This window comes from Thamnophis sirtalis, unplaced genomic scaffold (assembly GCF_051295495.1).
Source record: "Thamnophis sirtalis isolate CommonGarterSnake01/CBP01778 unplaced genomic scaffold, rThaSir2_p1.2 scaffold_15, whole genome shotgun sequence".
NCBI classification, from domain to species: Eukaryota; Metazoa; Chordata; class Lepidosauria; order Squamata; family Natricidae; genus Thamnophis; species Thamnophis sirtalis.
Genome location: NW_028261395.1, coordinates 40,681,107 through 40,693,953, shown reverse-complemented (window position 1 = coordinate 40,693,953; position 12,847 = coordinate 40,681,107). Strand labels below are relative to the sequence as shown.

Below are 12,847 nucleotides of genomic sequence, written 5' to 3'. Positions count from 1 at the left end.
TGTCCCACGGGTTGATTGTTCTCACTGTCAGAAAGTTCCTCCTTATTTCCAGGTTGAATCTCTCCTTGGACAAGTTTCCATCCATTATTCCTTGTCCGGCCTTCGAATGCTTTGGATTGTATGACTGTTCTCATGTCTCCCCTGGTCCTTCTCTTCACTAGACTAGCCAGGCCCAGTTCCTGCAACCGTCCATTGTAGGTTTTAGCCTCCAGTCTTCTATTCATCTTGGCTGCTCTTCTCTGCACTCTTTCTAGAGTCTCCACATCTTTATAGTTTGGTGACCAAAACTGGATGCAGTACTCTAGGTGTGGCCCTACTAAGAGCTTTATAGAGTGGTATTAGTACCTCCCTTGGCCAGCTAGATCATCTAGCTTCTTTCCTGATAAATATCATTTGTATGTTTTAATACTCTTGAATCCTTTTCCCCCAGTTGCATAAAAAGGAAGAGCCTGAACCAGTAAAGTGACTTCTGTATTGCAAAAGAGAACACCTGGATGGTTTGTGGCATAGAAACCAGTAGACTTCGCATCCCAGGCAGCGTCTTTAATCACACCTGCACTGCTGTTTTATTTTTTATTTTTTTACAGTGCCTTCCTACCCAGTGATTAAAGAAAAAAACAAAACATCTTTTTAAACATATTTGGAGCTGGTGGGGTTTAGGATGAAATAGTTCTCATTTTCCCTGCTCCTGTCTTAGTTGCAAATAAGCATCAGGGGAAAAAAATATGTACCGGCTTCCTCAAATGTTGAATCAAAAGAGATCCCCCTGGTTGATGGATCTGAAGGTTGGTGGTGTAGTATTCTGACTCGGGCTTCCTTAACAATCATGAAGCAGAGTCTGGGTCCCCGGGAAAACCCCTTTAATTTACACGGCTGTGAATTCCTTTCATTCACACTCAGCAAGGCTTGGCAAACAGTCTTTCAGAGGAATGTTTATCCACACGCACCTTATCTCATTTGGAGAGCTGCCAAATAACTAGTTTCCAAATGCAAGGCATGGGGAAATTTGGCGCAGAGTCTCTTATAGTCACAAACAGAACTTTCCACTCTTGAAACGACCAAAGGAACGGATTGTTTCCTGCAAAAGCCCCCTCCCCATTCGCTCTTCTTTTGTTTCCTACGGGAGGGGCCAATCACCTCCAAGGTGTGGCTTTACTCCCAAGTCGACCCTGCTTTCTTAATTGTTCTTGTCTTCTTGCAGCTCTGGGCATGCTCACACCGGGAACAGGCTCCAGTTGTTCTTCTGCCTCGCTGCCCTCTCGCTCCCGCTCTGCCTCCGACGCAGAGCCCTCGTCTGAGCTTCCCTCCGCCCCCGGGATTGGCCATGTTCCCCCCCCCTCCCCAACCTCCTCGCTGTCCGACTCTGCTGCCAGCTGCGGGCAGGCCACAACATGTACATAGATGGGTGCCGATCCAGCTAACCCAGGATTTTTATTCTGAGAAAAGCTGTATCTGGAATCTAGAGGCACGACGTCTCTTTAGCAAGATATATTGTTTCATAATTAGCCTCTTGCATTTTTCCACCACTGCTAGCATCAGCGTTCCTCAACGTGTTACCCTGATTAACAGCTGCTTTGCAACTATTTCCTTGTGCCATTGATGGCCATATTTGTCAAGCCAGCCTTGACAAGAGTGGGGATTTCCCCCCCTCCCCTCCCTTTTGCCTGGCTTAAAACACTGCATTTTTTTTTCACCTTCCCTCCCCAAAAGGAGCAAGTAGATACTCCTTTCCTTTCTCCATGAGGTCATGACGACATTATGAGGTGGGTTCGTGCTTCTTCTGAACTAAATCCCAGCAGATCCGTCACTTAAACTACCCAGTCCATGTCAATCTACCATTCAAAAGGAATGGGTGTTTTAGAGCTGCCCCAGAGGCACTAAGTGAGACGCGGTGACTTATCGAAGTCAATCTTTGCTGTGGATTTAAACTACATGATTCATAAAAAGTGTAGTTCTATTCCCACTTAGCAGGGAATAAATCTCCCTCAAATGAATGTCACCGGGTAAGGGACGCGGTGGCTCAGTGGCTAAAACGCTGAGCTCGTCGATCAGAGAGGTCGGCAGTTTGGCGGTTCGAATCCCTAGCGCCGCATAACGGAGGGAGCTCCCGCGACTTGTCCCAGCTTCTGCCAACCTAGCCGTTCAAAAGCATGTTAAAAAACTCAAGTAGAAAAATAGGGACCACCTTTGGTGGGAAGGGAACAGCGTTCCGTACGCCTTCGGCATTAAATCACGCCGGCCACACGACCACGGAGACGTCTTCGGACAGCGCTGGCTCTTCAGCTTCAAAATGGAGATGAGCACCGCCCCCTAGAGTCGGGGACGACTAGCACAGATGTGCGAGGGGAACCTTTACCTATAGATCTCACAACGGACACTTGAGAATGACAAAGTTTGTGACTGCGGTTTAATTCACCCGAAGCCTTAGCAGCTCTCAAATCTAGACACTCCGGTCCTATCACAGTCCAAGACTGATTTACTTGTAATCTTTTATTTCTGCGTTGGAGAAAGTTGAAGATAGTTTACCTATTCAGCCCAGGTGGCTGTTTTATATTTCAGTACCCTGTTTCCCTGAAAATAAGACCTCCCCGTCTAATGAGCCCAATCGGGCTTTTGAGCGCATGCGCTAAAATAAGCCCTCCCCTGAAAATTTCCCGTCCCTGATAATATTGTAACACAGCAGCAGCCACCGGGTGACCACAGTCGCTGCCTTCTCCACCTCAAAAATAATTAGACCTCCCCGACAGTAAGGCCAAGCGCTTATTTCGGGGGCCAAAAGAAAATAAGACCCTGTCTTATTTTCAGGGAAACAGGGTATTATTGCGCGAACTAAGCAAAAGGGTTAATTCTTGGGTTGCAAACAATGTCGGGCGTATTGGTTTGATCTCGGAAGCAAGAGTCCGATAATGTTTGAGTACTGATTTTTCCAGAGAAGGCAGAGCCAGTAACGATTTTAAGATAACCGTGGCAAAATCCCTCATACCGACTGTATTTTCATGGTCCCTGGGAATTTGAGGATGTAGATAATGGGTGTGTTTTTTGCGTGTTGCAGACATAGCAGCCAAGGATATCTCTACAGAAGCTGTGTCTGATAGCAGGAGCAGGGGAATGCCTCTCCTTTCTTAGCTATAATTTTGTAATGTCATTTTCAATCAATAGGCCTTTAGCAAAAAGATGATGGAGGAGGCCTTTTAAATAATTTAGCTCTTGTTAATGGAGCGATTTCATTTTTTGATAGAACGGCTTTATTGGGGAGTAGATCTGTTGCGCTGGGCTTCTTCTTCCCTTCGCGGTAACCTCCCTGCCATTTTTTTCCTTCTTCTTCCGTTCCTGTGCATGGAATCAAAGCCTGCTTATTGGAAATAATATTGTGAATTTGGGGGAGAAAAATTCTGTTGGAAGATACGTGTCCATCTGAGTTTAGTTCCAAGCAGGGAGAAAGACACTGGAAACATGGAGGCTGATGGTTTATTGATGGACAGGACCATATGGGTTTGAGATCCTGGTGCAGCTGACCACATGGAGTGGAGAGTGAGGGTTATCTCCCGGGCCTTGCCCTTGAGTTTCCTGTTCCTGTAGCAAGGGCATGTATTCTATTGGTTACTCCCATGGGATTATGTTCCTGTGGCAAGGGCATGTATTCTATTGGGTGCTTCCATGGGGCATGTATTCTATTGGTTAATCCCATGGGGCTATGCCGTGTTTCCCCCCCCCCCTCTTCTGCCCTGTGCGTGGAATCAAAACTGAGCTCTGGTCCTGCTTATCGGAAATAACATTGTGAATTTGGGGTAGAAAAGTTCTGTTGGAAGACATCTCCATCTGGCTTGAGTGTGGAGAAAGACACTGGAAACAGGGAGGCTGATGGGAAAGATGGTTTATTGATGGACAGGACCACATGGGTTCGAGATCCTTGTGCAGCTGACCACATGGAGTGGAGAGAGAGGGTTATTTATACCCTTTATTGGACTTTGCCCTTGAGCTTCCTGTTTCTGTGGCAAAGACATGTATTCTATTTGTTGAAGGTCTAATTCTCTTGTAGATAGGCTGGCCCAGTCCTGCTCAATGGGCACCAAATATATGCTGGGCACAGGGAGCTGCTCTTTGTCTTTAAAAACATGCTTCTCCTTTAGGGAAATATAATATTCTGCATTTAAAAAAATATTTTGCAAAATATTTCATTTTTCTAGGAGAGGGGTGGGTGTTAAGCTCTCTTCCTTCCATTATAGGTCAGCAAAGCAATTTAGACATCCAGGGGTTCTGTGTAAACTTTAAGATCAGTTGTAATCTCCGTGTAGGCTGTGTATGAGTTAGGTGGCAGTGAGCTTGTCTCCCCAATAAAACCTTTTTAGAGACTTTAAGGCATTTAAAGAGGAACCAGAATGGTATTTTGTACCCACCTTCCTCAAGCTGTGCCAATAAAAGAATATCAAGTTTTGTTTTCTTTGCAGCTATTAGTAATGAAATTTCCTGACAGTTAGAAGAAATTTCCTGACGGTGAGAACAATTAATCAGTGGAACAGAAATTGCCTCCAGAAGTTGTGAATGCTCCAACACTGGAAGTCTTTAAGAAGATGTTGGATAGCCATTTGTCTGAAGTGATGGAGGGTTTCCTGCCTAGGCAGGGGGTTGGACTAGAAGACCTCCATGGTCCCTTCCAACTATTCTATTCTATTTATATTCTATTCTGTATTCTATTCCTATTCCTATCTTATCCTATCCTATTCATATTTCCTATTCTGTTCTGTTCTATTCCTATTCCTATCCTATTCATATTCTCTCTCTTCTCTTCTCTATTCCTATTCCTATTCCTATCCTAACCTATCCTATCTCTCTATTCTATTCTATTTCTATCCTATTCATATTCTCTCTTCTCTTTTCTTCCTAGCCTATACCTATGCCTATGCCTACCCTACCCTATCCTATATTCTCTATTCTATTCTATTCCTATCCTATTCATATTCTCTTCCTATGCCTATGCCTTTGCCTATCCTATCCTATCCTATCCTATCCTATCCTATCCTATCCTATCCTATCTTATCCTATATTCTCTATACTGTTCTGTTCTTCTCCCTTCCCTTCTCTTCCATTCCATTCCTATCCTATTCATATTTTCTATTCTATTCTATTCCATTCCATTCCTATCCTATCCTATCCTATTCATATTCTCTCCTCTTCCTCTTCCTATTCTGTTTCTATCCTATATTCTCTATTCTGTTCTGTTCTTCCCTCTTCACTTCTGTTCCATTTCATTTCATTCCATTCCTATCCTATTCATATTCTCTACTCTATTCTATTCTGTTTCTATCCTATTCATATTCTCTCCTCTCCTCTGTTCTATTCTATTCTATTCTACTCCATCTTTTTTGTAAAGTTTGCCTCTGTTTTCACTACTCCCCAGGATCACGTTCTCCGAAAACTAGGCAGGAAAACTCATAGAATAAAACCTTTGGTCCATTGATTCTCTCACTCTTAAATATAGGAAACAGCGTTTGATTAAGGAGGGTTAGGACCGCGTCCAACTGGACAATGGCTTTCTCATCCCCTCCCCTCCCCCTCCACTCCCCCAGTGGCCCATAAAAGTTGGGAATCTCTGCTCGGCCTTATTCAACGATCCCTTAACGGTTGATAGTCCATAAATGCTGTTGCTCTCGAGCCAAAGAGTTTTAAACTTAAGTTAATGAAGCTGTACAAACAGTGAGTTGTTTGGTGTGTGTGTGTGTGTGTTTTAAGTTCGCCTCGTCCTCCTGCCAAGCCTGAGCAAGCATTTTGGTCTCGGCCTTGCCCCCCCACCCCACCCCCTTCAGCCGCAATAGGACGAGGGCCGTCGAAAAGTTCCAGGAGGAGCCGGTGATTAATAACGGGAGCAAAGTCGCTTTTGATAACGCTGGCACATCTCCATATCTGCTTATTCGGACATCTCTCTTGTTTCAGCACTTTTCTTTTTCCCCCCTTTCCGCCCCGCAGGGTTATTAATTTGTACTGTTTATCCCTTCTGCCTTTCTCGTGCCGCCGCGCCCGTGCCGCTTAAATGTGCAATTTCCCCATCGCTGGCATTTCCAGCGAGGCAGATCAACGAGGGGGCATAAACAAGATCAAAAAGAGACGCTTTAAACACGCCGCGCGGGGAAAGGCGGGCTGGTTGGGTGCGTATTATTTTATGATTTGAAATGATGGGGAGGCTAAACTTTAAAGAGACGGCTTTGTCTCGTTCCATCTCTTCTCTCCTTTCCCCTCCCTCCCCCTTTCCTCCCTTTCCCGGGTCATCTATTTTTCTGTTCGATCCCAAGAATGCTGGGACTTGGTCAAATTTCCCGTTAAAATTTTTAAAAAAGAAAAAAGAAGAAGATATGAATTTCATCTCCCCTCTCAAATTCATTTATCATGCTTTTTAAAAAGGTGTTTTTTTTCCTCTGCTTTACCTGATGTCTAAATTAGATTGGCTCTTAGAATGCTGTTCCTTGCTATATTTCCCCACATGCTTTTTTCTCTCTTAAATGAATTAGTAATGACAGCGCACTCCATCATACCCTCTCTACAGCCACTTTAAGGGAGAAGCCGGGTGATCTAAACCTTTTAACCTATTAAAGATGATTTCCCCCAATTGAATCAGACTCACCGCAGGTGTAATAGCTAATCATTTAAACTACACCTGCTATTACGGTTCTTTTTTTTTTTTAAGCCCATTATGCATGTTGGATAGATGATAATTCATGTTTATTGCATTGTCCGATGGATCAGTTTTGCCTACATAGGACTGATTAATGTATTTAAAGAAATAAGAGATGCCATTTAAGATGGGGAGATGGAACACGCATGCACAACATTGATGGAATGCGCAAGGAGTACATCAAAAGACCCATTAAAAGCTATCAAAACTTTTACTCTTTGACCTAAGATGCCTCTCTGGGAAACCAGGTGAAGGCCCACTTTCCCTGGAGTTACGGCGATACACCTGGGGTTGAGTCCCCCCCCCCTTACTTCAAAGTCTTCCAAACCCATCTTTCGTACAAGATTATATAGGACAGGACCCAGAATTGGAAGTAAAAGGGCCAATCTGCAATCAGAATGACGATCCTCCTGTGATTGGTCTCATTCGAGACAATGATGGATCTGCACACAGACGGGAGGTTGCACAATTAGCCAACCAGAACAATCTTGAACTAAATACACTCAAAACCGTAGAAATGGTGGTAGATTTTAGGAGGATACTACTCCCATACTACTTCCTCTTGCAGTACTAGACAACGCAGTATCAACAGTAGAGTCCTTCAAGTTTCTAGGTTCTATCATATCTCAAGACTTAAAATGGACCCCTAACGTCAAAAACATCAACAAAAAAGCACAACTTCCTGCGCCAACTCAGGAAGCTCAACCTGCCCAAAGAGCTGCTGATTCTGTTCTACATAGGAATGATGGAGTCTTGTCCTCTCCACCTCCGTAACTGCCTGGTTTGGCTCTGCAACCCAACAAGACAGACACGGACTTCAGAGGAGAATCAGAACTGCAGAAAAAAACAATGGCTGCCAACCTGCCTTCCGTTGAGGACCTGCACACTGCAGGAGTCAAAAAGAGGGCTGTGAAAATATTTCCAGACCCCTCGCATCCTGGACGTAAATTGTTTCAACTCCTACCCTCAAAACGACACTGTAGGGCACTGTACACTAGAACAACTAGGCACAAGGACAGTTTTTTCTCCGAATGCCATCACTCTGCTAAGTAAATCATTCCCTCACCACTGTCAAACTATCTACTAAGACTGTATTACTATTATTCTTCTCTTCCTTCCTAGTATCTATCTCTTCCCACTTATGGCTATATCCATGTTGCCTGTATCTTTACAATTTCTATTGTTTTATTTGTTTCCTAGTAAGATTTGATTGCTTATTAGTAACCTATGACTATCACTGTGTCATATCTTATGATTCTTGATGAATGTATTCTATTTTTCTTTTTCTTTATGTACACTGAGAGCATCTGCACCAAAGACAAATTCCTTTTCTATCCAATCACACTTGGCCAGTAACGAATTCTGTTTTTTTCTGTTCTGCTCTGCTCTGTTCCTGTTCCATTCTATTCTATTCTATTTCTATTCCTATTCCTATTCCTATTCCTATTCCTATTCTATTTTTATTCTTTTCTATTTCTATTCTTTTCTATTTCTATTCTATTTTTATTCTATTCTATTTCTTATTCTATTCCTATTCTATTTCTATTTCTATTCTTTTCTATTTCTATTCTTTCTATTCTAATCCTAATCCTATACCATCCCATCCTATCCTATTCCTATTCCATTGCTATTCTATTCCTGATCCTATTCCATCCCATCGCATCCTATCCTATTCCTATTTCATTGCTATTCTATTCTATTTCTATTCTATTTTATTCTATTCTTTTCTATTTCTTATTCTATTCCTATTCTATTTCTATTCTATTTCTATTCTATTCTATTCTTTTCTATTTCTTATTCTATTCCCATTCTATTCCTATTCCTATTCTATTTCTATTCTTTTCTTTTTCTATTTCTATTTCTATTTCTATTTCTATTCTAATCCTAATCCTAATCCTAATCCTAATCCTAATCCTATACTATCCCATCCTATCCTATTCCTATTCCATTGCTATTCTATTCCTGATCCTATTCCAGCCCATTGCATCCTATTCTATTCCTATTTCATTGCTATTCTATTCTATTTCTATTCTATTCTATTTTATTTTATTCTATTCTTTTCTATTTCTTATTCTATTCCTGTTCTATTCCTATTCTATTTCTATTTCTATTCTTTTCCAATTCTATTCTATTTCTATTCTATTCTATTCCTGATCCTATTCCATCCCATCGGCTCCTATCCTATTCCTATTCTATTGCTATTCTATTCTATTCTATTCTGTCCGAAGCCACTGTGGTCTCCCTTGATAATCCCCGATTGGCTTCTGGAAAGAGGCAATACCCCTCCTCCCCCCGAGGGCTTGAAAGCTGCCATTTGCTAAAACATACTTTCCATGCTCCTTTTGGGCTTAAAAAAAAGCAAACACGTATACTAATTAACAAAGCGACTTTAGGCCATTTTTATCCCGAGTGATTTGGGATAATAGGTGTTTAATTCAGTGTGCCGGAAGGGAGCCAGATTGAGGAAAGCAGCTACTGAGTGATCAAAACAAGTGTTTGGGCCAGCTCCGCTCTTCAAAGTAAGCGGCGTTCTCTGGGCTGCCGAAATTCCCCGGGTTTATATTTTTTTTTGCAGAAGGGGAAAAAAAGAGATCATAAACTCTTGCGGAGCATTAGATCCCCGTGTAGAACGATAGGAATTCTGAGAGGCTGAAACAAAGATCAAATGTTGCCTTCCTTTTTTGGCTCCTGCCGTTAGCTACCTTGGGACGCGGTGGCTAAGACGCTGAATTTGTCGATCGAAAGGCTCGGCAGTTCGAATCCCTAGCGCCGCATCACCAAGTGAGCTCCCGTTTCTTGTCCCAGCTTCTGCCAACCTAGCAGTTCGAAAGCACGTTAAAAAATGCAAGTAGAAAAATAGGAGCCACCTTTGGTGGGAAGGTCACAGCGTTCCATGCGCCTTTGGGAGTTGAGTCATGCTGGCCACATGACCACGGAGAGCGCTGGCTCTTCGGCTTTGAAACGGAGATGAGCACCGCCCCCTAGAGTCAGGAACGACTAGCACATAGATGCGAGGGGAACCTTTGCCTTAGCTATCTTACTCTCCTTTTTTGTTGTTTTAAGAAATCAATTTCAACCGCGCACATCTTGGCATGTTGGGATGGTTAAATATCCATATCTAGATTTTTGCATCTTTAGTGGCCGACAAATTGCCGTCTTATTCTTTGTAAAAGTACCACTTACAGTAAGTATGGTTACTTCCCATCACTCCTTCATTTCCTCTTTCTTTGACTGTTCATATTCAGGTTTTCCAAGCTTCAAAATTCGTCACCTTTTGATTTGAAACGAACATCTCTGCTATGGGGCAGAAAAAGTGACCTTTTGCTACTCTCTGATAAACAGATCTGCCTCGAAAGTTAAATTACTGATGTCCTTAAAGTTACTGGTCGCCAGGTATTTGGAGTAAAACATTGATAAGCGTGATTGGGTTGGAATCTGAAAATTCTGACGAATCCTATTTTAAATTTCTCCTTTTTCTTTTTCTTTTCTCCACCTTTTTGCCTGCTCTACAGATTGCCACAGCAGTGAAGTTTTTACAAAATCCGCGAGTTCGCCAAAGCGCACTTTCAAATAGAAGAACATTTCTGAAGAAAAAAGGTATTGCAATATACAATGTGAAAAGTTAATTCTCCACCTACGTCCTTCCTTCCTTCCTTCCTTCCTTTCCTCCCTCCCTCCCTCTTGTCGTGGCTGCATCTCTCCTATCCAAGCATCCTGAGCTGACAGTGAGACGGTTGACACCTTCCTTCCTTCCCTCCCTCCCTCCTTCCTTCTCTCCCTCCTTCCTCCCTTCCTTCGTTTCCTCCCTTCCTTGTTCCTTCCTTCCCTCCATCCCTTCCTTCTGTCATAGCTGCATTTCTCCTATCCAAGCATCATGAGCTGACAGTGGGACGGTTGACACCTTCCTTCCCTCCCTTCCTCCCTCCCTCCCTCCCTCCCTCCTTCTTTCCTTCCTTCCTTCCCTCCCTCCCCCCTCCATCCCTCTATCCCTTCCTTCTGAGCTGCATCTCTCCTATCCAAGCATCATGGGCTGACAGTGGGACAATTGACTCCTCCCTTCTTTCCCTCCTTCCCTCCCTCCTTCCTTCCTTCCTTCCTTCTCTCCCTCCCTCCTTCTTCCCTTCCTTCATTTCCTCCCTTCTTCCTTCCGTCCCTCCTTCCTTCCTTCCCTCCATCCCTACCTTCTGTCATAGCTGCATTTCTCCTATCCAAGCATCATGAGCTGACAGTGGGATGGTTGACACCTTCCTTCCCTCCCTCCCTCCCTCCCTCTTTCCTTCCTTCCTTCCTTCCTTCCTTCCTTCCTTCCTTCCTTCTCTCCCTCTCCCTCCATCCCGCCATCCCTTCCTTCTGAGCTGCATCTCTCCTATCCAAGCATCATGAGCTGACAGTGGGACAGTCCTTCCTTCCTTCCTTGCTTCCTTCCTTCCTTCCTTCCTCCCTCCCTCCCTCCCTCCCTCCCTCCCTCCCTTTTCTTGTGAATGGCCACATTGGCTCTCCCCTCAAACCCCCCCCCCTTATATTCCCTTCTGCTGTCCTCTTGAACTCTCAAAGATTTTAAAAGCACGGGAACATTTACCGATCCTAGGCGAGCGGGGCAAAAGCCAGTGAGACGAGACCCATTAAAACTGCTTGCATTGCAAACTTCTGAAGTGCCCAGCTCCTCTTAGAAGATGGAAGGGCTTCCTTTGGCTTCCTTCTGAGCCATTCACGGCATTCACTGCCGGCCGGCCAGATGAAACGGCCAGCAACTTCAGAAGTGAGCGAAGCCCATTCGGTAAAAGGCAGGCTGCGAGACTAGACGGCAGCAAGGCCGGGGGTTAAAGTGGGGGGGGGGGTCACTCTGCCATTCACAGCCAGAAAGGGCAAGCGATTGACGGCTGAGTTCTTTTTTTTGGGTGGGGGGGGAAGCAAAGAAGGCCTACATCTTGATAAATTCACCCTCTTTTCCAGCAAGTGGAAGTTGGCTCAGGTTCGTACCTTTGCAACATATCCTTTTGCCCATAAGGTTAAACGAATTGCCTTCTTTTAAAAAAAGAAAAGTGACGCTCTAAAGCTTCAAGAGAACCATCTATAAAGTTTTAAAATTGAAAACCCAGAAGACTTTTTTGTTCGGGGGTTTAAAGAATAGATATGCACCGAGGTTATAAATCCTGCACTGCTTGCAAAATGCAGTTTTTGTACGGACTGGCGCAGTTGAATATTTCTGTTTTCCTTTAAACCCCCTTCAATGTAGAATGTCCGAACATGTTTGAAAGAAAAATTCCCATGCCAGGCCAAGATGCTCTGAGATGGTTTTTTTTGCCAAAGAATGTATTTAGTCACACTTAACCTCCACCTGTATAATTGTGGCCAGTCCCAAATATTGGCATGGAAGCCCTGAGGTTATGTGAACCCCCGGGCAATATCTGTTGTGGCCCGCCAGCAGCCAGCAGAGCTGGCTGCAGATTTGAACAGTGAGGAGGTTGGGGAGGATGATGGGCCGGTCCTGGAGTCTGGGGAAGGCTCTGATGAGGGCTCTGTGTCGGAGGCAGAGAGGGGGCCAGAGCCGTATGCCAGCTATCAGCTGCCTTCAGAGTCAGACATCAGTGAGGCAGAAGGACAGCTGGAGCCTGTTCCCAGTGTGCGCATGCGCACAGCTGTCAGACGAAGGGAATAGTTAAGGAACAGGGGTTGACTTGGGAGTAAGGCCACAGGTGGATGGTGAATGGCCCCTCCCATAGGGAATAAGAGAGGAGCGACAGGGGAGTGGAGTTTGCAGGAGACCATTAGTTCATTCCTGCATTCTTGCCAAGTATTGTGGCGTCTGACAGATATTGGCCAGACCATGCTGGCTGTGGATCTTGGGTATTGTGATCCTAACATGTCTAGCAGGGATTGCTAGATGATCAGAGGTGAGGTGATTTTTAAAAAACGTGATAAACGAATCGATTACATAATAGTAATTGGTAAGTAGAGGGCAAACTTTGGATTTGTGTTTGTGTGCACAGGTTGGTTTGTACTTGTGCTCAACAATTTGTGTGAAATTCTCTGCCTTCAGCGTCCTCTGCATTATAAAAATTAGGCCTTTGAATCTCTTCACTTTTCAAATATTCTTTCTTGCCACACAGCTTTCCCTCTTTCTCTCTCTCTCTCCTCCCTCTCTTTCTCTCTCCCCCCTCTCCCCCTTTCTTTCTCTCT

General features: G+C 44.1%; 1 protein-coding gene across 1 annotated transcript in view; it reads left to right on the top strand.

Annotated features, from left to right (window-relative positions):
• Positions 1 to 12,847, top strand: part of PEX14 (peroxisomal biogenesis factor 14) — a 137,227-nt gene that overhangs the window by 55,488 nt on the left and 68,892 nt on the right. Inside the window, 1 exon segment of the mRNA XM_087702442.1 lies at positions 10,180 to 10,264. Within this exon segment, the coding sequence (XP_087558568.1) occupies positions 10,180 to 10,264 (85 nt within the window).